At 38.2% G+C, this 26,678-nt stretch overlaps 4 protein-coding genes across 5 annotated transcripts; 1 reads left to right on the top strand and 3 right to left on the bottom strand.

The window, feature by feature from the left end:
• The first annotated feature begins 424 nt into the window (after positions 1-424).
• vdac2 (voltage-dependent anion channel 2) lies at positions 425-9,544 on the top strand. The gene is made up of 9 exons (XM_039672330.2): positions 425-619; positions 2,925-2,996; positions 3,090-3,139; positions 3,336-3,488; positions 3,586-3,638; positions 5,568-5,795; positions 6,261-6,411; positions 7,897-7,954; positions 8,633-9,544. Exons 2-9 carry the CDS (start codon positions 2,930-2,932, stop codon positions 8,722-8,724), a joined length of 852 nt encoding a protein of 283 aa, XP_039528264.2. The 5' UTR covers positions 425-619; positions 2,925-2,929; the 3' UTR covers positions 8,725-9,544.
• Positions 9,545-10,850: 1,306 nt separating this feature from the next.
• Positions 10,851-17,812, bottom strand: LOC120479664 (uncharacterized). Of its 2 annotated transcripts, XM_039672354.2 has the most exons (4): positions 15,995-17,812; positions 15,256-15,380; positions 14,002-14,028; positions 10,851-13,917 (listed from the first exon to the last, which is right to left on the bottom strand). In XM_039672354.2, the coding sequence occupies exons 1-4, from the start codon at positions 16,991-16,993 to the stop codon at positions 11,166-11,168; spliced, it is 3,903 nt and encodes a 1,300-aa protein (XP_039528288.2). In that variant the 5' UTR covers positions 16,994-17,812; the 3' UTR covers positions 10,851-11,165. The 2 variants fall into 2 exon arrangements, with proteins under 2 accessions (XP_039528288.2, XP_039528287.2); XM_039672353.2 differs by having other exon boundaries at positions 10,851-14,028.
• Positions 17,813-17,971: 159 nt separating this feature from the next.
• On the bottom strand, positions 17,972-20,831 carry ifit8 (interferon-induced protein with tetratricopeptide repeats 8). The gene is made up of 2 exons (XM_039672356.2): positions 20,646-20,831; positions 17,972-20,415 (listed from the first exon to the last, which is right to left on the bottom strand). The coding sequence occupies exon 2, from the start codon at positions 20,284-20,286 to the stop codon at positions 18,988-18,990; it is 1,299 nt and encodes a 432-aa protein (XP_039528290.2). The 5' UTR covers positions 20,287-20,415; positions 20,646-20,831; the 3' UTR covers positions 17,972-18,987.
• Positions 20,832-21,250: 419 nt separating this feature from the next.
• comtd1a (catechol-O-methyltransferase domain containing 1a) lies at positions 21,251-26,160 on the bottom strand. Its single transcript, XM_039671613.2, has 7 exons — positions 26,017-26,160; positions 25,517-25,629; positions 22,918-23,023; positions 22,723-22,841; positions 22,022-22,076; positions 21,799-21,932; positions 21,251-21,622 (listed from the first exon to the last, which is right to left on the bottom strand). The coding sequence occupies exons 1-7, from the start codon at positions 26,051-26,053 to the stop codon at positions 21,470-21,472; spliced, it is 717 nt and encodes a 238-aa protein (XP_039527547.2). The 5' UTR covers positions 26,054-26,160; the 3' UTR covers positions 21,251-21,469.
• Between the last annotated feature and the right edge of the window lie 518 nt (positions 26,161-26,678).

Raw genomic sequence — 26,678 nt, 5'->3', positions numbered from 1 at the left:
TTATTACATTTTTAACTCAAACAAAATTGTCTTAACAATTAACATAAGGGAAGATGCAATGTGCATTTACTTTTAAAATGTGTAGCCTAAATAAGATGTGGTGACTGATAATGATGCAACATTTGCTAATTTAGCTGTAAAACGATTCGGCCGTCCCACTACTGAGGTTTTACCCCATCCACCCTAACTTAGTTAAGTATTACAGAACTAGAATTACTAAAACTGAAATAAAAATAAATCTCATTATTACTTTTAATACCGTTTTGCTTGTGTTATCAAAACGTAATGTTCAGTATTCTCAATGATTTTATTCTACTGAATAATAATAATAACAACAACAAATGTTTAAGGGTAATTTTGTTCAAATGTCAAACAAGCAATGCGCAATAATATAAATGATACAGTACAAGGCACATCTGCTCTTGGCTGTTGACATTTACCGTCAGGCACCGATGAGACAGCCTGGGGTCCTTTGAGCAGGAGGCTTTCGGCACGGGTGTGTTACATTACAGTCTCCTTCATTTCGCCCTCCAACTGGCCAGACCCTCCACATTGGCTCAGCGCTGGGAATAACTTCAGCAGGCGTACTTGAATAACTCCACTCCACTCATTTAGACAGGTAAGTCAGTGTGAGAAGCATGAATCATATATTACGCACATATCAGCTGCGGAGTTGTTAATTTGCCTGCTTTCTACTTTGTGCTAGCGCATTAGCTCGCATTAGCCGAATCACTCGGAGCTCGGACTACCGGCCTGTTCTAATGTCACGCCGTCAGAGAGACTCAGCCACAGCCTGAGGTCTGCAATAGCGTGACAAGAGCTCGAGTCAGCAGCTTTACAGCCTCATCTACAGTGTAGCTTTAATTGACCAGTGTTGTGTGAGCTGAGCTTCCGCAGACTGCCATGAGTGCAGCCTCACAGTCAGTGCTAGAGAGCCTGTCTCAAACAGATCTTTTTTGGTGATATTTTGTCACTGTATTGCTTTAAATTTAATCATAGGTCGTGCTGTAAGTTAACTGTGTCTGGTTTTGTCCAAAAGTGTTACGTTTGACCACCATGCGTGTTTCCTGCGGCTAACGTTAGTTCAAACCGGGAAGGAGGTCCGCAAATAGCCTTGCCCTTACTTTGCCCTTTATAATAAAGCAGTTCTCAAACCCCAGCTAAATTTATTATTAATCGATGAGATTTCTGCACGTACATTTCCCCCCTAGGCTTTCCGTTTTTACGTTAGAAAGACTAGTATGGATTTGTTTCAATCCTGGAAGGATATTTCATATGTGATTTACTACTTCCTGGACAGAAAGACATAGAAACGCCTGTCGTTTCTACAGGACAAGACATTACTGCCACATTACCTGTATGATAAAGGTCACAGTGATTAATTATTTTATGACATTGGTAATCGTGTTAATAGCTCTATTTGGAAATCATTTTAGTCTATTTCCTAATACTAATGGTCTCAGCATTATTTGCAGGTGTACTGCTATTCCTCCAACATTCTGGTTAGATGTTTTTCCCCATGCTGATAAAGTGGGAGTGTTAAAGCCAGGGAGACCGGATTGGCCAGTCAGATTAAATGGAATATTGTATATTTATTATAAATTATATATCCATGCACACCACACCATTATTAATTTTAAAGTAGTGTGACATCTCTTCTCTGATGATGTGTTTAACTGGCGAGAGAGCTGGATAATCTGGTAAATTTTTTTTTGAGAAATATTCACTCTGATATAAGTCTCAAAAGGGAAGAAAAAACTAATGCAACATCCATTTCATTCCAATTCAAATATGGCTTTGTAGGAACATAATTGGTCGAAAGAAATCTGTTTAATTTGATTCTGTTGCATAGAACTGAATGCAAAATATATTGATATTTAATAGTAATTTATTAAATGCAACACATTTATTTAATTAAATGCTTTTTAAAAGTTCTAAAAAAATTGTTTTTCATCCAAGTGCATCCAGAAGTTTCACTTTCGGCCCAGAATTCTCATTTCGGTGCATCCTTGCTTATTTGTAATGTGAGCACAGCTTTACAGGGGTAGAAACTTACAGATTCATGTAATCAATGTCTCCATAATTTTTCATTCTGACTTCTGTTTTAAAAATAATAATAATAATAATAATTTATTATACATCTATACTGCATTGTGAGTAGTCTCTTAATTGGTGTTGCATGATGAAACGAATTGATCTCTTTGCATATATTCAACCATTTTAATCAGTGGTGTCCAAACCTGCTCCTGAAATGCTACTGTCCTGAATTTATCTCCTCCTTGCCTCAACACGAGTCACGACTGCCTGAAAGATTACAGTATGCTTAGTTAGTAAGACTTTGATTATCTGGTTCAGGTGTGTTTAATTGAGTTTGGAGCTAAACTGTGCAGGACAGTGGCCTTCCAGGAGCAATATTGGACCCCCCTGATTTAGACACAGCCTTTATATGCACAGTTTCTGTGTTCCTCATACACAGCCAACAGAAAACAAGCATTTGAACAGTTTATGCAGTCCTTATACCAAAGATTAAATCCTAGGCTTTTTTTTTTTTTAAGGTGCCTCCACCCCTCACCTCCATTCACATACTCGCTTCTCATGCTGACTTGCACACATGTTCCACACATGTAGGTCAGTGTTTGTGAGTCACTTCCCGACGCAGTGACTCGGTTAGGTGTGGCCTGCTGTCAGTTCAGATTAGCTTGAGCAGAGCAGCTGCATTCAGGCTGGGGCATTTATCAAACCGACATGACACTGTCTCACTACGATTAACCATGGAAAGCTAGAGATACTGTAGACCACCCAAAACGTCCTAAAACTATTGACTGGTTACCATTTAAAGGTGTTGATCTGTGTTCTGAACAGGTGTATTAATGTTGTGATGTTCTCCTGACCCACTAATTATTCCTACATGTTTGTTTTTGTAGATAAAATGGCTGTTCCCCCAACATATGCTGATCTTGGCAAGTCTGCCAAAGATATCTTCAACAAAGGATATGGTAACGTTTTTAAAACCCCACTGCTTCATGTGAAATGACCATTAGTTTTCTCTTTTTCTCCGTAATCATTTCCTTTGGTTTATTTTCTGAAAGGTTTCGGTATGGTGAAGCTCGATGTCAAGACAAAATCAAACAGTGGAGTGGTGAGACTTTTATTTTCATTAAATATGTAACCACTACTTTTGTCACTTCCTGGGTGTTTAAGTCCATATACATGTAGCCTATTCCTTATGTCGGCACTTAACGCATTTAACACAAACCCACTATGAATGATTGGATAAAACCAAACGCCTGCGCCCCGAGTATGAGCTGAAATATTTCTCTTTCCTGTCTCTATAGGAATTTAAGACCTCTGGTTCCTCCAACACTGACACCAGCAAAGTGGTGGGGAGCCTGGAAACCAAATACAAGAGGTCTGAGTATGGTCTGACCTTCACAGAGAAGTGGAATACTGACAACACCCTGGGCACAGAGATCACCATTGAAGACCAGGTCTGAATGCAGGTTTATTCATTGAATGGTCACCAATCATAGTGTATTTCTTTTAGTGTGGATAATAATTTTTTTTTTTGTTTGTCACTTTTTCCAGATTGCAAAGGGACTGAAGCTGACCTTTGACACAACCTTCTCACCAAACACAGGGTATATAATAATTCCTTTTCTGGCTCGAAAGCTTCAGATTTGGATGGAAACACTGATTTCTCTGTGCACGCGTGTAGTTCAGTTTGTGGGAGTTGCTATATTGTCTCTCACGGTGGAATGTAACTCAATACTGTATTGAGCAATTCAAGTGCCGCCACGTGACTGACAAAGTTGTTTTTGTTGTGCTTTGATGCATCAAGGTTCAAGAATCAAGGTTACTTTCACACAAGCTGGACATGGCAGCACTCATGTTCTGAGAAGTGTAAATGTTTCAGGAGAGAGGCACCTGTCTGCTGTCATTAGGGTCTGTGCTCTCAGATGACGGTCGTGCTGACATGGCCTTTGCTGATGTATAGGCTCATGTAGCTCACGATAGGGACTTTGCATCGTGTAGCAGAGGAGTGAAGAGCAGTTGATTTATTCACTGTTATATATTGTTCAAAAGCTTGAGGTTGGTCATTTATTTTTATAACAGTTGTAAACATCACTGGAAATACAAGGGTTCTGATCAGGTAAGAGCTTTAGGATCCATGTTAATATTAGAACAGCTTTCTGGTAGACCTAAGCTGGAAGGCCTGAAAACCGATGCCAAGGTTGTGTGTTTCTTCTCCATTCATGTGTAATATTTGCTGTTTCACAGAACCAAGATTTGTTGTAATGTTAGCTTTAGTAACAGGACCGTTTTGAGTGCTGTTTGTCTGGAGCTGCTGGGGTGGAGCGTTTGTTTGGGTAGATTTCAGATATCAAGTGTTTCTCAGAAATTGCTTACTGCACCTTTAGTCTTGTTTTTTTTTTTTTTTGTGGAAACCATGATTTTTTTTTTTTTCAGGATGCTTTCATTAATATAAAGTTCAAAAGAATAGTTCTTTGTTGTAGAAATATTTTGTAACTAATTGTCTTTACTGTCATTGTTTAGATCAATTTAATGCGTCCTTGCTGAATAAGTGTTAATTTCAAATTTTGAATGGTAGTGTATTTCACCAGCACTGCTGTTTGCTGTTTTATTGTGCAGGCAATGCAAAATGGGCTTTTTTTGCTAGCTTCAGCTCAGTATAAGCTGTGACTTGCGCTTTAAGTTGTTTATAAATGGTGCTGTGAATGAAATCGTATGACCAAGGCATGACTTTGTCCTTCACCTCTGTATCTGAATCTGGATTTGGATTGTCTTGAAATCAGATGTTTTTTTTGTTTTTTGTTTTTTTTGGATCATGATAGAAGCAAATTATTATTTTACATTTTTGGCCTAAATAGATGATGCAGTCCAAAATAGATATTATAATAAAATATCACATGGCATTTTTTTAAAGATCACGTAAACACACTTTTCAAGCTAAATATTCACAAAAGTTTGATGGGTTTAAAAAAAAAAAAAAAAAACCAGTTAATATGCAAAATTAAGACAAAGTGTTCTCTTTCTGGTTGTTAAGTAACTCTTTCTGGTTGTCCAATGTTAGTGGATCATATTCATATAAAATGTGATAAACTAAACTGACTTAATACATCCATTAAAATCACCTGGCCATCAGCTGGGTAAAAAAAATGGCTTAGAAAATTCTGAAAATGTCTTATTAACTAAAACAAACAATGTTTTCATTAATTTAAATTAAACTGAAAGAAAATAAGGCAGCTTTGGCAGCTAACTGACTTAAAATAAGTACTAAGATTACTAAAAGTTAAAGCTTTAAAGTTATATTTTTATCCAAATACTTTCCAAGAGAACTGCATGCTTATTTCATGTTAAGTTATTTATTACACAAATGTATCACTTTGAAGGGAGGGAACATTACCAATCTAAACAGTTTATATTTCTGCAGATCAGGATTTTGGGTTATGGCTACTCAAAAGGCAAATAATCCATATGTTTAAAAACATCTCGTAAACAAATGTAATTCCACTAAAGAGGATGCTAAATTGTTTCTTTATGAACAGAAAGAAGAGTGGAAAAGTCAAGACCGCATACAAGCGCGAGTACGTCAACCTGGGCTGTGATGTTGACTTCGACTTTGCCGGCCCGACCATTCACGGCGCTGCAGTGGTGGGCTATGAGGGATGGCTCGCTGGTTACCAGATGTCCTTCGACACTGCCAAGTCCAAGATGACCCAGAACAACTTTGCTGTAGGCTACAAAACAGGAGACTTCCAGCTGCACACTAATGTGTAAGTCTTGAAGCGTCACTACATCATTCTAAGTGCATGTGACTTGGACCTGGTTTATTTTAGTGGAGGCAAGTGTTGATATTATGAGAAATTATGTACACAGAGCTGGCTTAATACACGTCAGGAATTATGCTATGTTTTCCCTGGAATGATGCATTGTGTTTCGATAAATATGCCAGGCTATTGACAACCTGGACATATGAAAGGATTTTTAAAAAAAAAATGTATGTATAATTATGAAATATTAAGTCATGGGAACTTCTACAGTTAAGAGACACATTTTTTTCTCTAAAATATTTTGTGTCTAGTAATTATTCTTTGTGAGTGCAATCTCTATAAAATCTGAATGGCAAGAGAAACTTTTTGTAGAGTTAATGTGCATTTATAAATGATTCATTTATTGCAATTTAAATGTGCAATGTGTAACCTTGGTTTAAGCTATAATAATTTTGTCTATCCCTCCAGTAATGATGGCGCAGAGTTTGGTGGCTCCATCTACCAGAAAGTGAGTGATAAACTGGAGACAGCGGTGAATCTGGCCTGGACAGCAGGAAACAACAGCACTCGCTTCGGCATCGCTGCCAAGTATCAGCTGGACAAAGACTCCTCCATCTGTGTGAGTAAACTCGTATTGCTTTTGCAGAAATCACAAGTTAGGGCACCTGTTCTAGATTTCTTAGGGGCCGTTTACACTCTGCCATTATCAACTTAAAATTAAAACTTTAAACGTTTTTGCATGTTCAATCACCCGACAACAGCGTTTTGGGGGCCTGAAAACCCAAATATGTGTTCAGTCTAGGCATGTTGTTTCTTTACAAAGTCACATCGCCAACTACTGGCCTGACAGCAGAATGCAGCATTTTAAGTCGTATTTCGCGGATCCGTGTGCACCGGGATCGTTTTGACAACTTTGTCGTCTCTGTAAAAAATGCAAAGGAAAAACGTATCCATTTTTAGTACATCGTTGTTGTGTAAATATTGTGTGAATATTATTAATATTCACTGTACTTTATGCCATTAAAATATATTTTGTATCATGACGGACACAATGTATCCCACTCAATTATTGATCAATAGTCCTCATTCACAGCCAAAGATGTGTGCTGTTCGACCATTATAAAGTTTAATGCTGCTGTGATTAAAAAAAAAAAAAAAAGCCGCAGAGCCACCTCTGATTTCCATTGGCCATCAGAGCACACATATTTTAGTACAGCTTTTATATCGATTCTTTGCACAGAATTTGGCATCGACCCATTGCCAAAGATCTGTGCCCGTCTGCTGTTGAGGATCAGATGGCAACTCTGTGAACCGAAGTACAATTCATGAGGCGCTACTAAACTAAAAGTACAGCTTTTGGTTAAAGGAGTAGTTCACTTTTAAAAACTTTTGCTGATAATTGACTCACCCCCATGTCATCCAAGATGTCCACGCCTTTCTTTCTGCAGTCGAAAAGAAATTAAGGTTTTTGATGAAAACATTCCAGGATTTTCTGGAATTTTCAATGGGAACCAAACGGTTCAAGGTCCAAACGAGAGTTTCAGTGCAGCTTCAGAGGGCTTTAAACGACACCAGACGATGAATAAAGGTCTTATCTCGATCGGTCATTTAAAAAATTAATTAAAAATTAAAAGTTTTATATACACAAATGCTTGCCTTGCTCTGTTCTGTGATGAGTGTTCGTGACTCTCCTGTTCAAACTCAAAATGAACAAATCTTTTTTCGAGTCATGACTCGAAGGGTCCTAGATAAGACCCTTATTCATCGTCTGGTGTCGTTTAAAGCCTTTTGAAGCTGCACTGAAGCTCTCATTTGGACCTTGAACCGTTTGGTTCCCAATGGAGAAAATCCTGGAATGTTTTCATCAAAAACCATAATTTCTTTTTGACTGAAGAAAGAAAGACATGGACATCTTGGATGACATGGGGGTGAGTAAATTATCAGCCAAAGTTTTTTAAAAGTGAACTACTCCTTTAAGAGACTGGAACTCGGGCTCCTCGTGATTGTGTTTGTTACATTTGTGTGTGTGTTTGAATGTTGCATTTGGCTCTGCATGTTCACACAATGTCTTCAGAAATGAGTCAATGTTTTCTCATTTCTACAGGCTAAAGTGAATAACACCAGCCTTGTCGGTGTTGGTTATACTCAGACTCTGAGACCAGGTACAGTCTTGCATTTCCTCTTAACACATGAGAATTTCTGTTAAAGGCATTGTTTGTTTGTTTGTTTTATTCCTCACAATAGTTTATTGTTGGTATCTGTTCACCACAAAATATGCTTGACTTCAGCTTTGGAGACTGATAAAACAAATTGTTTTGGAAATATTTGAAACATGAAACACCCTTTTAATAATTTCGTTTTTATGTAGTTAGGATGCTGTAAAACAGGGTTCTGTTCCTGTTCAAACTTACTTGCCTGTGATTAAAGGATTACTCCACTTTTTTTGGAATTAGAACTCATTTTTCCACTTCCCCAGAGTTAAACAGTTGAGTTTTACCATTTTCGAATGTATTCAGCCGATTTTCTGATATTTAGAAGAATATCAGTAAACCAGACAGTTTCTGGTCTTATTGACTTCCATAGTATATATTTTTTCCTACTATTAAAGTCAATGTGACCAGAAACTGTCTGGTTACTGAAATGCTTCTAAATATAAAAAATCGGCTGAATGGATTCGAAAACGTAAGATGAGCCTATTTCCCAAAAAAAGTGGAGTATCCCTTTAACTCTGAAGACTGATTGGCTTGTCCAGGTGTGTTCGATTAGGGCTGGAACTAAACTCTGCAGATCAGGAACCCTGCTGTAAAAGAACCAGTGATTAAATCTGTGGTGGTTTTCAGGCATCAAGTTGACCCTGTCGGCCCTGGTTGATGGAAAGAGCATCAATTCCGGTGGCCACAAGCTGGGCTTGGGCCTGGAGCTGGAGGCCTAAACCTGCTCCTGCTTAACATCAGGGACAAGGGAATATCAGAGAAATCTGGCCTTAAATCTAACTCCAACAGCAACCAGCAGGGGGATCCAGGATGGGATGTGTGCAAAGGCTCATCAAAAGCAGTCATGTCATGTCATGGTGTTTCTTTTTTGTCCCCTTCTGGTCCAAATGCCCTTGTTTGTATCTGTTTGTAGTTGTTCTCTTATAGACATTCAGCTACAAATCAAGTTCCTCATCTGTCTCCAGCACTGCCGCAGTAATTCAAAACTCTCTGGGACGGAGGGCGTCTGTGGCATCCTGTTGTTCTTTTCTCAGTTAGACGGTGGTGGGTTTGTGACAAAACTGTCCCTGATTTCATCATTTGTATTGTATCTGATATTCCTTGGTCGTCTGAATGCGATTCATGCAACTACTTAACTCTATATTAAAGGTTATACCTGATATTATTTAAATACTGTTATACCGTTTTCTTCTTTCCATGCACGCAAGGACGAGCTTGAGCAGTTTACTTTTCCTTCGGCAGCCAACCAGAGTAACCGTTGTACGTGAAGTCTGCCCTTGAACTGAGCAGTTTTTGGGTAGGCTAGTGGGGAGATGAACGCTGGTGCTCCAGAGCTGGCATGGCTGGCCTTTTAGTTTTCATTTGCAGCACAGATGACTCCCGCAGCTCACCGTGAAGCTGTGGAACAGGTGGTTTGAGTTCAGTACCTTTTGCTCCCGGTGTTGCATTATGACCCTGGTTCCCTGAGGCCAAGCTTTCTCAATACCTCGGAGGTCCTAATGTGTATGTTTGAACTTTCCAATAAACTATTTAAACTCGTTTATGATACAGTTCTTGATTACAAAGCATATGTGTTTTCACTTATAAACTCTAGCTCAAAAATGTGTTGGCAACCCAAACATGGGTCAAACAGGATTGTGGACACAGAGGAAAAATGGTACTAAATGTTCACAACCGATTTGGAAGCAAATTTAAAGGGCTTGTTCGCTTTTGAAAGGTAGAATAAAAGCTTTTCGGATCTTTTGCAGTTCAGTCAAAAATGTTTGGGCAGAAATTAATGTCACTTGGTAAAAACATGGTACACTGCTTGTTTTCTCACATCTGATATACTCCACCCATTTGTATTGACCTATTGAACATAACTGGATTAAAATGGATGTTTTAGTTTCCTGTGTAATTAGGCGAACAAGGACAGGGTTAGTGCTTAAACAACCCAGACTTCATTGTTTGTGGGTTTATGGTTACGGGAAATGCTATTTTGAATGAAAAAACCTAATTTTACGTAATCTACATAAATGTCTGTTTTAGTCTACAATGCATGGTAATAGTCATTTATATTATTTTGTAGGTTTACTTTAATACGTTAAAAAAAAAAATACTGTCTTTGGTCACTGTTCAAATTTTTGGGGTCAACTTTTTCTTTTTTTTTTTTTTAAAGTGTTATGCTCACCAAGGCTGCATTTATTTGATTAATATATATATATATATTGTAAAGTTGTGTTGGTTTAAAATTCGTTTTCTTTTTTGATTTTTGAAATGTATCAGATTTACAAAATTTTTGTGGAAACTGATACATTTTTATCAGAATTATTTTATGAACAGAAAGTTCAAAAGAACATTGTTTGAAATGGAAATCTTTTGTAACAAATGACCATCCCTTTTGATCAATTTAATACGTCCTTACTGACCCCTAACTTTTGAACAGTGTTTATGTGGGACTTTGGAACATGAAGCAAAATCACTCGAGGCTCTGCTCTTTAGACCTAATGTCACACTCCTAGTTTTCAGCACTGAGACGGGCTTTGGTAATCTGGATGTCATTTTATAGCCCTTCAGATTAAGATGATATACTTCAGCCTCAAAGTAGAGACATCTTAAAATATCAAGCAGTCTAGGGTTTTTCTGGGTAAGTCTTAAGTGAGTTTTTAGGTAAATGCATATACTAATTAAATGCCCTATGATCCTTTATAGATGAATAGCTGCTATGTTGACTAAAGAGAATATGTAAGTGCTGGTTGGCAAGTGTTGGAACCAAGGATAAGAAGTGGAGCATCAGACACCACATTAAAATCAGTAGGCCATAGTTCCTCTACAGGAAAACCGTTTGAATTAATACACTAGGAAACACTGATATGCTGGAATATTTATTAAGTTAATATATAGCCCTATTTTAATACATTACATACATATGGCTGATCAGATGTAGCAAAATAAAATCTTATACATTCCTCAAGATTCACACATTCATGTACACGTAGATCACAGAGTACGCATGCATCTGCGTCGGAAATGTCAGAAAGCGGTTTCTAAATTTCATGCTAAACTGAGATCATCTCTCACGTCACGCGGGTGTGAGTAATTTATATTGCATTCATCAAGGAAGCTTAATTAAACAGTTTTCTCGTTCTCATGGCATTTTTTCTTAAGGGTAGCTGTTATTCTACACTACATTAGTGGGTTTAGTTGTTTCCTCTGGACCTTTGGTGTCCACGCTGTCCTTCTTGCTGCTCTCTTTGACCTGCTCTGTCTTCTCCAGAGCTTTATCTCTTGTTTTGGTAGGCTTCACTTCATGTTCACTGTCTGATTCTTTGTGTTTTGAGACAGTTTCTTCACTTTTAACATCCTTGCTAGTTCCACTGCCGTTGGTCATCACACTATCCTCTTCTTCAGCTTTCTCAAACGTCTTGTTTTCTTTAGTATCCTTTTGCTCAGGCTTTGCATCAGATTTTGTTTCCTTGGCTTTGGGGGATTGATTGCTCAGTGTTTCATCAACCTGTTTCTCTGTGACTTTAACTTCCCCTTCGCTTGTCACACTTTCCACACTGCTGTCGCTTTTGCTGTCCTCTTGTATCTGTGACTTTTCAGGTTGTGATTTTTCTTCCGTAACTTTTTTCGAAACGTCCTCTTGTGTCACTTCTATTTCTTTAGGCTTAGCAAGTTCAACCTTTTCAGTTTTGACGGTGTCTACACTGCCGCTTTTGCTGTCCTCTTGTATCTGGGACTTTTCAGGTTGTGATTTTCCTTCCGTAGCTTTTTTCGAAACGTCCTCTTGTGTCACTTCTGTTTCTTTAGGCTTAGCAAGTTCAACCTTTTCAGTTTTGACGGTGTCTACACTGTCGCTTTTGCTGTCCTCTTTTATCTGTGACTTTTCAGTTTTTGATTTTTCTTCCGTAACTTTTTTCGAAACGTCCTCTTGTGTCTTTACTGTTTCTTTAGGCTTAGCAAGTTCAACCTCTTCAGATTTGACGGTGTCTACACTGTCGCTTTTGTTGTCCTCCTGTAACTTTGAGTTTTCAGGTTGTGATTTTTCTTCCGCAACTTCTTTGGAAATGTCCTTTTTTGTCTTTTCTGTTCCTTTAGGCTTAGCAAGTTCCTGTTCGTTTGACTTTTCAGGTTGTGATTTTTCTTCCGTAGCTTTTTTCGAAACATCCTCTTGTGTCTTTTCTGTTTCTTTAGGCTTAGTAAGTTCAACCTCTTCTGTTTTGACGGTGTCTACACTGTCGCTTTTGTTGTCCTCCTGTTCCTTTGACTTTTCAGGTTGTGATTTTTCTTCCGTAACTTTTTTCGAAACGTCCTCTTGTGTCTTTACTGTTTCTTTAGGCTTAGCAAGTTCAACCTCTTCAGATTTGACGGTGTCTACACTGTCGCTTTTGTTGTCCTCCTGTAACTTTGAGTTTTCAGGTTGTGATTTTTCTTCCGCAACTTCTTTGGAAATGTCCTTTTTTGTCTTTTCTGTTTCTTTAGGCTTAGCAAGTTCCTGTATCTGTGACTTTTCAGGTTGTGATTTTTCTTCTGTAGCTTTTTTCGAAACATCCTCTTGTGTCTTTTCTGTTTCTTTAGGCTTAGTAAGTTCAACCTCTTCTGTTTTGACGGTGTCTACGCTGTCGCTTTTGTTGTCCTCCTGTTCCTTTGACTTTTCAGGTTGTGATTTTTCTTCTGCAGCTTTGGAAAGGTTTTCTTGTGTCTTTTCTGTTTCTTTAGGCTTAGCAAGTTCAACCTCTTTAGTTTTGACGGTGTCTACACTGTCGCTTTTGCTGTCCTCCTGTATCTGTGACTTTTCAGGTTGTGATTTTTCTTTGGAAATGTCCTTTTTTGTCTTTTCGGTTTCTTTAGGCTTAGCAAGTTCCTGTTCCTTTGACTTTTCAGGTTGTGATTTTTCTTCTGCAGCTTTGGAAAGGTTTTCTTGTGCCTTTTCTGTTTCTTTATGCTTGATACTTTCACCTTTTTTTGTTTTCACATTGTCTACCAGTTCAACAACTTTGCTATCTTTAACAAACTCCTCAGGTTTTTGTTCCTTTTCCTCTGTCTTTGATTGAGCCTCTTGCTTCTTCTCCACAGGTTTCTCTGTTAGTTTGTTGTTATCCTCTTGGTCTTTTCCCAAAGGCTCAGACTGTACAGCATTAGAAATATCTTTTGTGTCCTCTCCAGTAGTCTGTTTTCCACTCTCAGCAGGTTCAGCAGCTGCTGGTTTAGGAGAATCTTCCTCTACAGGTTGAACTGGAGTTGTTTCTTTCTCTTTCTCTGGTGAGATTTTAGCATCTTTGTGTGGATCATCTTCAGTTCTTGGAGAAGTTACCTCCACAGTTTGTCCACTGGGCTTAGCGTTTACTTCAGTTGTTGCTTCAGGACTTTGTGGCTCCTGAGATGGTTTGTCTTTTGATCCAGTTTCTGATTTCTCTTGAATTTGTTGCTTTTCTAACATATCTGGTTTGGGGACATCTTTCTCTGTCTCTTTAGCTGGTTTATCTGTCTTTTTCACACATTCTTCTTTAGGTCCATCAGCTTTTCCATTCAACAGGTCTTTCTGCTCTGTGTGTTTTGTGTCAGTTTCCTCATATTTATCTTGTTCATCAATGGCCTTTTCTTTAGAGTCTTGAGTTGGTTCAGAGTCGGCATCTTTTTGTACCTCAGAATCAACTGGAGTAATTTTAACTGGTTCATCCTCTTTTTCTGTCTCTATCTCAGGACTGTGCTCATCACCATTCTCCACAGCTGGTTCTTCAATATCTTCAGCTTCTTGAGGAGTTTCATTTTTCTCACTGCTCTCCTCATCTGGTTTGTCACCCTCTCTCCCCTCCCCACTCTTCTCAGAGCCAGAGTCCGATATCTCCACATCTTCTCTGGTTGTCTCTGTAATAATCTCTTCAACAAATTTGTACTGAGGCTCTGCTTTTCGAGTTGCTCCCCCCTGCCTTTTGACACAAGGGAGAGTATAGATGGGTGACTGTCTGTAAATGTATGGTACTGAAATATGTGCATCTGAGATTGTAGAGTACCTTGACTCTTCACCCTCCAAAAGTTTCCTGATAAAAAAAGAAAACAAAACAATTTTGAATAATATTCAGATTCATTATGCTAGTGACAAGCCATGTATTTTACATCTAAGCATTAAGAAACTATAAATCGGAAATGCTTTTGACAGCATTCATTACAGTGCCGTCAAAGACCCTGATTTCACCAAGTACAGCATGTTCCTATATCAACGTCTTTGTCGATTCTGGAACAGCATTCCAATAACCAATCAGATTTGAGTGACGTGTTTAGAGTTTATGTCAAGGCTACGATTACATTTTCAGACAGGAATGTTGTTCCAGGATCAACAAAATAAGTTGACCCAGGAACGCATCAAACACTGCAAAATCTGGACGTGCAGTGCCGTCACAGCCAAATTATAATATTACTATTATATGGCAGTGATGGCATTGCAATGAATATTATATATATATATATATATATATATATAAAATAAAAATTATGATAACTGTTGCAGAGTTCTGTATTTCTCACAAGGGCTCATGAAGTAAAACCTCAGCCAGGTCACTTCTCAGTATCTCCTCTGTCATGGGATCACTGACATGGATGTGGAGACGCTTGGCATGTCAACCCTGACGCCCTGCCAGTAAGTATTGGACATTTCTAGTAATACTATAATTTGGTTCTGATGGCAATATAATGAATCTTGTCAAAAATGTGTCCTATTTATTGTTTCTTAATGCAGAGGCTAACTCTCACAAGCATTAACAGACACGGAAGCCGCCAACAAAATCATGAAATGACACCTATTTCTGTTGAAACTTAAACTCACTGTAATCAAACAACAGATTAATTGAAAACTGGAATAAAAAACACTTAATAATGATTTTTTTTTTTACATACAAATTAGCATTCCTGTTTAATAAACATTTCAGTTAAGTAGAACATATCTCGCTTTGTTCACTCACTAATTCTGTATGTCACATAATAAATGTGCTGCAAGAAGGCTTCTGCAATGACACACAATATCAAGACTAAACCTTCAAGGTACAAATAAAAAATAATAATTTGCACTGTAAAGGGATTGAAAAGAAATACATTTTAATTGGATAAACATTTGTAACACTACGGACAGAATCAGGAATGGAAAGCGGCTAAAAATACATGAGGTTTAATAAAAACAATTTTCAGACCTGTTATGAAGACTTTGTTGGTCCTGAAAGTTTGCTATGAGGTCACTGTACTGTAAAATCAAAATAATGTAATCAAAGAAGTACCTGTAGGAATAAATTTCAGTATCCAGTGCCACTTTGACATTGAGAAGGTCCTGGTACTCCCTCACATGACTGCTCATGTCATATTTAGCATTTTTCAGCTCATATTCCAACTCTCTGATTGTGTCCTGGACCATGGACAAAAGAAGAAACACAATGAAAGTGCATTAGAGAGAAAAAAAGCCACATGACTTGGTACTGAATTTTATGTAGATTATGTAGAATAGGAATAGGTGTATAGTGCTCAGTGTTGGGGTAGCACATTACAAGTAGCAGAAGTTACGTAATAAGTTTACTTTTTCAAATAACTAGTAAAGTAACATTAATTTTAAATTTAAAACAATATGTCTGAGTTCTTTTTCAAATAAGTAATGCAAGTTGTTAGTGTTGTCCAAACCATGATGGTTATTGTATTTACTCATTTCACTTGCACAAAAACACTTTCAGTACTATTCCTCAGTATGAATAAAAACAGTTAAATGCAAACTCAGAATATTACGCAAAGGTGAGAACAAGTAACGGAAATGTAACGTAACGTTTCTTTCCATAAAAAGTAAATTAGTAATGCGATTACCTTCTTTTTTAGGGAGTAACACAATATTAAAAGTAACTTTCCCCAACACTGATAGTGCTCAACTTACTGTTTCTTGATTTAAACAGAATTGCTCTTATTTCCGATTTCCGTACTCTAAATGATTCAAATAGTCTAGGCTAAACAGTGCATCCCATTATATTTCCATACCTGGAAGCGATGGATTTCAGCATTGTGCCGTTGCTCGAGATCATACAGCTGCCTCTCCAGAGCTTCCCTCACACCTTTCACAGAGTCCAGCTCGCTGTTCTTGGACTGCAGCTGTCTCCGGTGTTCATTAATCTCTGCTTTAGTGGCCATGAGAGCTTCTCTGTTGACCTCAGCAGCTTTGGTCAGTTTGGCGAGCTGTGCTCGAAAGCGTTCCTCAGCATATTGGATGTCAGAGTCGGTGTGACCTTCAAGTTGCATCCTGATGTCCCTCAGAGCTGCAGTGACATCACTTCTACTAAAATCCCTTATTTCTGCTGTCACAAGACCCTCTTGGACTTGGGCCATCATTTCTGCTACCTCGCTTTCGTGGTTTTTCTTCAAGAGTCCGATCTCCTCTTCGAGAGCTTTGGCTTTTCTGTCCATGTCTTGCTTGGTTAGGTATGCATCATTAATGCATTTCTTCAGTACTGAAATGCTTTCTTCAGCATCAACTCGACCACGAGTCTCTCTTTCATGCTTCTCTCTCAAAGTGTCAAACTCGTCCTCCAGATTCTGACGGTTTATCTCAATCTGATGCTTCTGAAGGCCAATCTCATGAACTTGCTGCCTCAGACCGTTAAGTTCTGATTCATACTCTTTGGACAGAGAGGAAGATGATTTTGCTCTGAGTCGAATGGCTTCAATTTCTCTCTCTAGCGCTCTGTTTTGATTTTCCAGGTGATGAACCTTCTCGATGAATCCCGCGAAGCGGTCATTGAGCCCCTGCAGTAATTCTTTCTCACTAATTTTCCTCAGATTGATTCCACTTGCATATTTGTTTGAAAAATCTAAGCTATCGGCCGGTTTTGCGGCGAATTCGGTAAGGGTTTCATTACCTCTCAGTGGTGCTGTGGACCCAAGGCTAAAGGCAGACCTTGACATGAGTTTCGATGAAGGACGCGGCGTTTGGGACCGGTACTCTTCCCGTGTCCGGCCAGGTGAATGAAGAAAACGTTCCATTGTGAGGCTGGTGCGTTTTCCTTCGCAGTAGTGAAAATGCTCCCCCTTTTATACTGCAATAGATGCTAGGTTAGCGGAATACAGCTGTCCATAGTACAGGTTAAATGCTCCGAATCAGCTGTTCAGCTCAGCATCCTGCGCATTCACTCACTCACTCACTCCTCCACTGATCTCCAGGGAACTGATGTGACGTCACACGAACTCCACTCGTCCGCAGATTCACAACTCATATTATTTCTAACATTTCTTTTAAGTTACCGAAGCTGGAATAGATATACAATATGCTGAAAAATGTAGCATACAGTCTTATTGTCATATTTCAAATCAGAAATTCTGGAAAAAGAGGTCTATTATTTTTTTATCTGAGAAAAATATAGCCTATCGACAGTTAAACTAAATTGCCTACGAGGATAACAGGCTCATTAGGCCATATACATTGATAAATGATTCAGATACACGCTAAAGAAAAAAAAAAATGCTCGCGAATTGAGTATTTTAATCGTTAGGCTATAAAATTCCTGTAATTACTCAATATTTATCATATGATAGCCTACAGTAAAATGATGTAATTATTGTTTGTTGTTGATTAACCTCTACTAGCAAATGTTTGCTCCACTTAGTAGCCGTTTCCCTTATTGAAATGATGAAGGCATTAGCCTACATAAAAATGTCATAATCATTCTTTTAGGACTTTTTATTTTTCACTTATATTTCATTCATTTATTTTTTAAATCACAATATAAATGTAGGGGCTGATCTGTAAGTCAACCCTGTTACTGCCTATACTGAAATATCAGCATTAAATTCTAATAATATAATTTAGACTAATAATATAATTTAATATAAAAACATTCATATTAGGCTTAGAAAAAAGGGTTATATATATGTAGCATAGGGTTCTTTACTCAACTGCAAAGGACCTTTTATGCAGAAAAAAAAAGATGATAATGACAAGAAAGAACCCTTTTGGCACAAAGGTTCTTTATTATTCAGTCATACAGTATACATTATTCTGCAACATTTTGTAGTTGTAATTAAATTATTGTTCATTAAACTGTTGTAGTAACTTAATATCACATTTTAATCATGCTGATTTTTGGAGGATAAAAACTGAAATGGCACTCTTCGTCTGATGTTGATTAATTACATTTTTTAACCCCCATGTCTTAAATTTTGTGATCATTCACATGCATTGCATTTTAGGGGTTCCAAATACATAGCACTTTAGGTTCTATATAGAACCCTTTTCTCTAAGAGTGTACTCAAATTCCTATTCAGCACACATTATTTTCAGCAGAACTGTGACAACTTTATTATATGTTGGTGCTATTTAACATTTCCTCTTATTATAAGATTTGCATGTATTGTACTGCAGTAACAGCATCCTTCAAGCTATAAGTACATGTTTGTGCAGCAGAAAAGCACAAGTCAGCTCTCCACTTTCAGTCATGCTGAGCGGTCACTGTGAGCTGGACTGAGTCCAACAGCGCAGCTTCCAATAATAAACACATCCGTCTGCCTTATCATCTGAATACATGCGACTTTCACTTTTAACACTTTATTTTTATTGCCTGATATCACTAGTGTTTGTTTCTATTTAGCATATTTGTAATTGTGGTGTGTCACCCATTTGCATTACAGCAGCATAAACTGTAATAGAAACAGACAGGAGGCCATGCTCAATGATGGAAGAAAACATCCTGATAACAATAGTGACCCTTTCTTTCCTATACGGACAATTAAGGGAAATATTCAATAGGTTTGGACTTTAAAGTAAGCACCTTAAAATGATTTGTTTGTTTGTTTATTTTAAAAATGTGGATAAAGCAACATTCCTGCTAGCCTATTGAAGAAAATATGACTGTGGTGAAAACAAGCAATTCAGCAATCAATCTAAATGTCTGCAGATTTTACATAAAGATTTGAAAGGTTTTATGGGGACTTTCCATAAACATAATGATAGCTCATTGCATTATTGAAGCCTATGTTCTCTCTCAAAAATCTTTGTTCTCCGTTCTAAAGGAAGCAAAGAACATTCGGATCTCGTATGTGTCCCGTCTGTCACGCTGAAGGACTTTTCTCAGTCGGTTTTTGCAACTGGTCCATTCGGTGGACACTCGTCCCAGCCTCATGCCCTGTTTGTATTGCTCGACCGCGGCTCTCTCTGAGCCCAGCCTGTATAGTTGGAAATCCCCATACATGCGATGCCAGGCTTGACGGTCAGCTGGCTTTAGGTCGGGAAGGGCAAACAGCTCAGAGAACTTCTGCTCTGCTTTAGCCGTCTGCTTTAGTTCTGCATACCTCTGTGCCAACTCCAGCTGTGGGTATATGTGACCTGGGTTTAAACTGGCACCCTTCTCTAAATGGTGAACACAAAGGCCCAGCAACTCCGGATTGTGTATGTCGTCAATCTGCATGGCTTTCCAGCGGTAATTGTTAGCGATCTCGAGATGTAAGCGTGATGAGTCTGGCGCTTTCTTCAGCATTTTAATCAACACCTCCAGGGCCGTGTCATAACGCTGCTCTTTCTTCATGAACTTTGCAACATGCAAAACAACACTGAGGTTATCCGGAGCCATTTTGATGGCCTGAGTCATGTACTGCCATGCCTCTGCATTCTTTTCATTCTTGTAGCACTTCAACCCCAGATACACGTGAATCATTGCATGGTTCGGGTCCAGACTCAGAGCTTTCTTTAACTGGAGCACAGCTGGAGACTCTTCAAAACACACACGCTTGTGCTGGCCAATCTTCAGTCCCTCCAGACGGAACAGAGAAAAGGCAAAGCCCGTGTTCCATTCCTTGTCATCCGGCTCTTTCTGTAGAGCTTCAAGGAAACTCTCCTGCGCCCTGGCGTAGGACTTTCTCGAAAACTTCAGAAGCGACCAGGCTTTCTCACTCTGAACTTCTCTGTGAAGCTCTGTTGGAGATGAGGTGGGGAAAGCCTTAAGGATTTCATTTACTTTCTCCACGTACTTCTCAGCCTCAGTTGCGTTGCCGATGAGACTGTGCACCCAGGCCAGGTTTCCATACATCACTATCACATTCCTGTCATCGGCCGGATGTTCATCCTTTGCTAGTTGCAGGTTCTTAAGCGCCTCGTCGTTCAAACCTTGCAAATGTTTAATGAAGGCCAGAAAATTGAAATCTCTTTGTTTCAGGTTTCCTACATACTCGCCTTTTACCGAAAGTTTTTCACGAACTTTCACTTCGAGAAAGTTAAGATCAGCATCCTCCTTTAGCAAGCCCCATGTAAAGTGGCAGGACAACAGTTTAAGATCGTCCTCAGACATTTCAATATTGTTTAAAACACAAAATAGATGCAAATGTTTACACTCTTTCAGTTTTCGTTTCCTTCGAATCCTTACTGTGTTTACAGTAGCCAAGCCAGTATCTGACTGACCACTTGTTTACAACTGGATCTAGAAAAACAAAAGTAAATGATCAGTCAAATATAATTTACATCTTAAATAATAATTTAAATTAAATCTTAGTTAAGTTTTTTTTTTTTAGATCAAAAGTAATCACTGATAGAATTGCAGTTTTTTTCCCCTCAAAAATAAATAAATAGCAAAGTGGCTTCTATTATTAATGTAAAGCAGCTTATTTTACTTATTTATAGCTACACAAAATGACAGATACAAAATCTTACCTTCTTCCAATCTGTGAGCTCTTCTGGTGTTCATCGAAACAACTTTCTGGGTTTTATATGGTATCGTTAGGTTAGCCCACCAATCATTCCAATCCAATAACAAGCTAAGTTTCACTTTCCACATTTTGCTCTGATTAACGATAAACGAAACTTTATCGAAGGGTATGAGTCCGACGTCAACAACACGTTAAACTGTAACACTACTTTCTTTATTCATGCTAACGAACAATTCTTGAGTAGGTAGCACTAAGGGAAATGTAAAATTGCTATAGAAAGAAATGTTTAACATGTAGGCTATAGGCAGCCTATCATTATATCAGATATATAGCCGATTTAATGATGTATTTAATGTGGATTACTTCAGTTGTAACTTTAAAGATAGCAGGCTACAGTACAAAAATAATTACGTTGCACACAAGTAAATAAGTAACCTGGAGATGTTTTTCTCAAAAGTGAACTAACTTGAAAAGGAAGAGTAATGGCGCCATCTTGTGGACAAACCTACTGACGCTACTAGGCTTAGCAAAACATGCTAGCTTTATAAATATATTAATCATTTTAATGGTTACAGCCTACGTGCCATAGTTTTCAAGAACACCAGACAATTTGGTTGACAATGTGATTATTTATTTAGTGAAAAGTGTATTTAAAATAACAATGGCCTGCAAATGTAGCTCCAACCCTGATAGAACACACCTGAATCAGCAGCACTAGATAATTACAGACAGTTGTGTTGAGTAGAGATGGAGCTGAAGTAGAAGGTAGATCTCCAGGAACAGGATTGTCTTTCTATAGACTATTTATTTTTTGTTAAACAATCTGGGTTATCTTTTGATGGCCAGTGTCAGGCCATCTCCAACAGTGAGCATACTGAGATCAATCCGCTCATCTTTGTATAACTTCTTGTTGAGTTTGTCTATGGTCTGCGAAGAAAGGTCATTTTCAGCTGGGTTGATGACCTTACCACCCCAGAGAACCTGGAGAGCAGAAAAACACCAGTTTACTCACAACCAAAGAGCAAAGGTAGGACAATATTTGCTTTATTTATCTTAATATTTTTAGGACTCCTTATAAATGAATCTGTAAAATATAGCATGCAGTATGTATTTACGTATGGGCTCGTTTCAATACTATAATAACGTGTACTACTTACATTATCGATAGCTACAATGCCACCCTTTCTAACAAGCTGGAGTGACTTTTCATAGTACGTGTCATAATTCTTCTTGTCAGCGTCAATGAACACAAAGTCATATGTCCCAGCTTCGCCAGCACTTAGGAGTTCATCTGTAAAGACACAAGGATGTTTTTTTTAAATATATATCTCCACTTGAAATAATTACAATAATAATGATAATATTGTATTTCATCTTTACCCAAGGTGTCAACTGCAGGTTTAATATGGATATCTATTTTATCCTCCACTCCAGCCTAAAACAAAGAGAGTTTGTAGTTATTTGTTCTAATTTTACTTTGTTAATTTATAGAGAATAACAAAACATCCCTCAGTCCATTATCTGTTATCTTTGCTTTTTCCAGACATACAAGTTTGCTTTATGATTGGGTGTTATTTTATGACATTTTTATAAAACTATAGAATAAAAAGATAAAAGTGTAGATAAAGCACTTGCTTGGCTTTGTGCAGATATCAGCACTTAGATGTCCAATCACATCGGTCTCAATCAGCAATCAGGGTAAAGTCTGATGGACATTTCTGCATCTCTGCCTTCAATCGTTACTGGTCAGCTGGACTTTATACTGATGACTGTGTTCTTGCATTGGCAGGCAGTAATCAGTATTGAAATTGATATGTGTAGGTGTATGTGTATGAGGAGCAAATTCACTGATACGGTTGTCTAAAGCAGTTCTAATACAAATTACTTCAGCTTTATAGCCTGCATTAAAAGGTACTATTATGGGCTTGGGCTGTGTATCCCAAAAGCATTGTGAGATAAGTTGATCGTAGAGAACATTGGTGGTAATGGTCTCCACAATCTACTTGCCTTACAATGCTTTTGGGAAATGCAGCCTTGAATAGTTTTGCAAACTTGGTGGATTGTGTTTTGCTTTGGTTTACCTCTATAAAAAATGGCTTGGCTATTTTCACATATTCCTCATTAATTTCGCAGGCCACCACGCGTCCATTCTCAGGAACTACCAGAGCCAAGTTTAAGGCGTTGTATCCTGTGTACATCCCTAAGACAGATGCAAAATGTGTGTTTTATAGGTAAGCAGTAAGTTTTTCATTAATTATATTACTTGTACTACTCACCAATCTCAATAGTTTTATTGGATTTTATTAGTTTGGCAAGATTAGCCATAAGCTGAGCCTGTTCAGATGCCACCATCATCAGGTACCAGGGGTCACTCATAGTTCTCTTAAAACAGAAATACACAGATGAAAAAAATGCAGACTTTTTTTCTTCTACTGACCTCTAGTGTTAGTGTGTGATACTACACATGAAGACTCAGACAGTATTAGAGATTAAAAGTCACATGAAATTTAAATGTTACCCAAATTTTAGATTTTTGACAAAAGGACATTTATTATATATAAATATCGACACGGCTGTTCCCCAGCCATGATGACCGCGTCCATATTCTTCTCTTTCGCTTCCTCCTCTTTTTTTAGTGCACTTTAACACAATTATTGTTTACCATTAGCGCATGCTGCTAATGACGTTTTATTCTTCTATACTAACTTGTATCATAGCCTACGATTCAATAAGTGTCATCATCGTGCATGGTACATAAATCGTGCATTGTAGTGGAGATTTCTTTAAGACTGCAAGGGAAGCTCAGCTTCCCCTATAATGTCAAACAAATAATGGTCAAATGTGTACTATTGTGTTAACATTTTAATGAGTAAAAATGCGTTAGAACAGTTCTTTCTAGTTCGTTCAGATTAAGCAACAAATAACAGGTCGGCTGACTTGATCTCCTTCTCATGCAGCGCCTCCTGTAGCCCGTCACAGTGCATGCGTTTTCCTATGGCATTTCCCCGTTGAAGCTCGGCGTCCTTTGACTTCAATGGGGCTGCTTTGAACAGTTTTTTTCAGTGCTGTTAAACTAGACGGTCATTGGATAAATGCTGCGATTATGTCCCGCCCACGGACGCCGGGCGTCTCTGGGTTTAATAGGGAAGTGGGCTGGCCTGGCGTCCGGGCGTCCGCGTGATGATTGGAGGATTGCATCTCCTTTTGATTGACAGCGATTTCACCCAATAAAAAAATCGCTGACGTGGAAGCTAGTTTAAAGACTTCGTGCTCAGTCTCGTCGCGAATTTTGTGTGTATTTTACTCGAAAGACGAACTACTGTAACATATTTCTTAGTATTTGCAATTTTCATCAGATATTTCACAGTTCAACCTAATTCCCACATTTCTTCCGTCGATGTCAGGTGTCTTGTTGTTACATGTGCGGGCGTGGTGTTTGAATCACGGCACATCTGTCTAGTTTGGTTTCACTTTTGTGTTGGGATTCGGACATGCATTCTCCGCGTGTTTGTTTTCGGTTGTGAGTGCACAGGATGACCTTATGGTCGTACTCATGCGTAACGTTAGCGTTCTGTCTTGTCGTGTTCGCTCTGTTCAGTGTGTTGTGTATTGTGTGGCACATGGCTTGTGTTTACATCGGCCGCGTGCTTTCATGTCATGTTTTGTCTTGTGCTATGTAGCTTGTGTTTTACACTAGCTGTGTGCTTTCATGTTGTCATGTTCTGTGTGAACACGTGTCTTATGAGTGTTCTCATCGTTCTTCAGGTCTCATTTTGTGTGAGCACAATTGCTTTTTAATTTGTTTTATTGGTCATGTGTTTTTGTCATGTTTGGTATGAGCACATGGCTTGTGCTTGTCATGTGTTTGTTGTGCCATATGTGCTTTCCTGTCATTGTGACTCCCATCTTGTTTCCTGATTATTAGTTATTTTGCCCCACCTGTCCTCCCTCGTTACCTGCCTTTTTTGCTCCCAATTTATTCCCCTTGTTTGTTTTTTGTTTGTTTTTATCAATAAAATAAAGCCCATCAACTCTGCATCGAATCCTCGCTCTTTTCACCATCCCCACACCTGACAGTCGAGTTTAAAAAAAAAAGAAGAAGAAAAAAGAGCTTCCCCTCTTTGAAAGACCAGCAGCCGCCACATGTTGTACCCCATTTTACTATATTCATGTTGTACAGTTTGTAATGATCTTTTAGGATTGAAAATCGCACAGACTGTATAGCAGGCATTAGGCACTGAGCATCAGAATGGGGAAGAAAGGTGATTTAAGGGACTTTGAACATAGCATGGTTGTTGGTGCCAGATGGGCTGGTTCTGAGTATTGCAGATACTGCTGATCTATTGGGATTTTCATGAAAATCCCAGTAAAAAGATGAAGGAATAAAATATTAAGTGAGTGGCAGTTCTGTGAGCGAAAATGCTTTGTTGATGTCAGAGGTCATAGGAGAATGGCCAGACTGGTTTGTGCTGATAGAAAGTTACAACCGAGGTCTTCAGAAGAGCAAAACACGTTGAACCTTGAAAATGAAAATTCTGTTTTTATTTACTCAAACCTCTATGAATTTCTTTCTTCTGCTGAACACAAAGGAAGATATTTTAAAGAATGTCGGTAACCAAAAAGTTGATGTACCCCATAGTATTTTTCTTCTTCTATGGAAGTCAATGTTGTCCATCCACTCTCTGGTTACTGACATTCTTTAAAATATCTTCCTTTGTGTTCAGCAAAAGAAAGAAATTCATACAGGTTTGAAACAACATGAGGGTGAGTAAATGATGTCAGAACTTTCATTTTGAAGTGAACCATTCCTTTAAGTTTTTATTTGATTTCACATGATGAATTTGCTTATTTTGTGGCACGTGCTTTTCTACCCACCAGTCGTAGTTTGGTCAGCACAGGGTGTTCTCTCAGAGAGTTATTCACCACGTACTGCAGCAGAGGATTATCTCCTTTGTGACTCTTGCTGATTAGAGTAGACTGGCACAGTCCTACACATAAAGTGATCTAACATTAGTTAAATAGAATTAACCGTTGCTGGGGAAATGAATGCACATCATTCCAGGATAGGAAAGCCAACAGTGTTGTGAAACAGCATTTGTAGAGTTAGTTTATTAGGTTGGCATTTACCTGCTACAAAATTTCAGCTTATTAAAATGCTCATTACCATAACACAGACTAGGTGGCCTATAAAAGGATGTCTTTATACAATTTCTAAGCACCCAAATTAACTTTAATCAATGAGAAGCAGTGTTACCTTCAGGCCAAAGCCCTTCAAAATGTCAAGTAACAGCATTTATCAAGCAAAATATTTCAATGCATTGTCAAATTTCCCATGCGAGCCTAAATAGTCTTAATGCAAGCGGATATAAACATACCTGTTAATGCCAAGAGGAGGATAACAGTACAAAGCATCTTAATGTCAGGTGCCAGACTTAATCAACAGAAACAAAAGAGAAAAATGAAATTGTGACTTGTGCAAGTGAGGCACAAATGTAGACTAGCTGAGGTGGAAAGTCCATGTTTTGTTTGTTTCGCCTTCTCCGATAAATAAGATACTTCTGTTTGCATGGTATTGATTTGATCAAAGTTTTACTCAGAAATTTTGTTCAATGGCTATTGGGTATAGAATGGAAATAACCTGAATAGAAAGCTTGATGGAATCTAGGAAATTGGGGAGTGTGACATATCATTTGCAAGAGCTGTGATTTTGAGACATTTCAAGAGGCTTTCAGGCTGGTTTAAATTAATTTCCAATGTCATCACAGATTGAATGGTGAAATGACACAAGAAATCTCTATATTTGCCAAGAAGCCATTCATTATCATGAATTAATGATTTGTCGTAAATTTAATGAATTTCATCACAGTGGACACTCCAGCATGAGGCTTTACCACACATTTTATGATGCCGGTGGTGTTAAAAGTAATTTCATTACAATTTGTCATGCGCAGTTGCGCACTAGAAAATCACCAATCACTGGGCGTGTCAATCAATTTAAAGAAATATTTTATTAACATACATTAATAATCATGAAAAA

The sequence above is a fragment of the Pimephales promelas genome, chromosome 11 (assembly GCF_988280905.1).
Source record: "Pimephales promelas chromosome 11, fPimPro1.hap1.1, whole genome shotgun sequence".
NCBI lineage: Eukaryota > Metazoa > Chordata > Actinopteri > Cypriniformes > Leuciscidae > Pimephales > Pimephales promelas.
This window is presented reverse-complemented; position numbering and strand designations above follow the sequence as displayed.

Coding starts and splice junctions, on each gene's coding strand:
- ifit8 (XM_039672356.2), bottom strand. CDS start 20,286: ATGTCTGAGGACGATCTTAAACTGTTGTCCTGCCACTTTACATGGGGC.
- vdac2 (XM_039672330.2), top strand. CDS start 2,930: ATGGCTGTTCCCCCAACATATGCTGATCTTGGCAAGTCTGCCAAAGAT. Junction 3,489..3,585: donor AGATCACCATTGAAGACCAG/GTCTGAATGCAG, acceptor CACTTTTTCCAG/ATTGCAAAGGGACTGAAGCT. Junction 5,796..6,260: donor TTCCAGCTGCACACTAATGT/GTAAGTCTTGAA, acceptor CTATCCCTCCAG/TAATGATGGCGCAGAGTTTG.
- comtd1a (XM_039671613.2), bottom strand. CDS start 26,053: ATGCTTTGTACTGTTATCCTCCTCTTGGCATTAACAG. Junction 22,077..22,722: donor CCAAGCCATTTTTTATAGAG/GTAAACCAAAGC, acceptor TCTTTGTTTTAG/GCTGGAGTGGAGGATAAAAT. Junction 21,623..21,798: donor GCATTGTAGCTATCGATAAT/GTAAGTAGTACA, acceptor TCTGCTCTCCAG/GTTCTCTGGGGTGGTAAGGT.
- LOC120479664 (XM_039672353.2), bottom strand. CDS start 16,993: ATGGAACGTTTTCTTCATTCACCTGGCCGGACACGGGAAGAGTACCGG. Junction 15,381..15,994: donor CTGAAATCCATCGCTTCCAG/GTATGGAAATAT, acceptor TCCATGGTCCAG/GACACAATCAGAGAGTTGGA. Junction 14,029..15,255: donor ACTGAAATTTATTCCTACAG/GTACTTCTTTGA, acceptor TTTTTTTATCAG/GAAACTTTTGGAGGGTGAAG.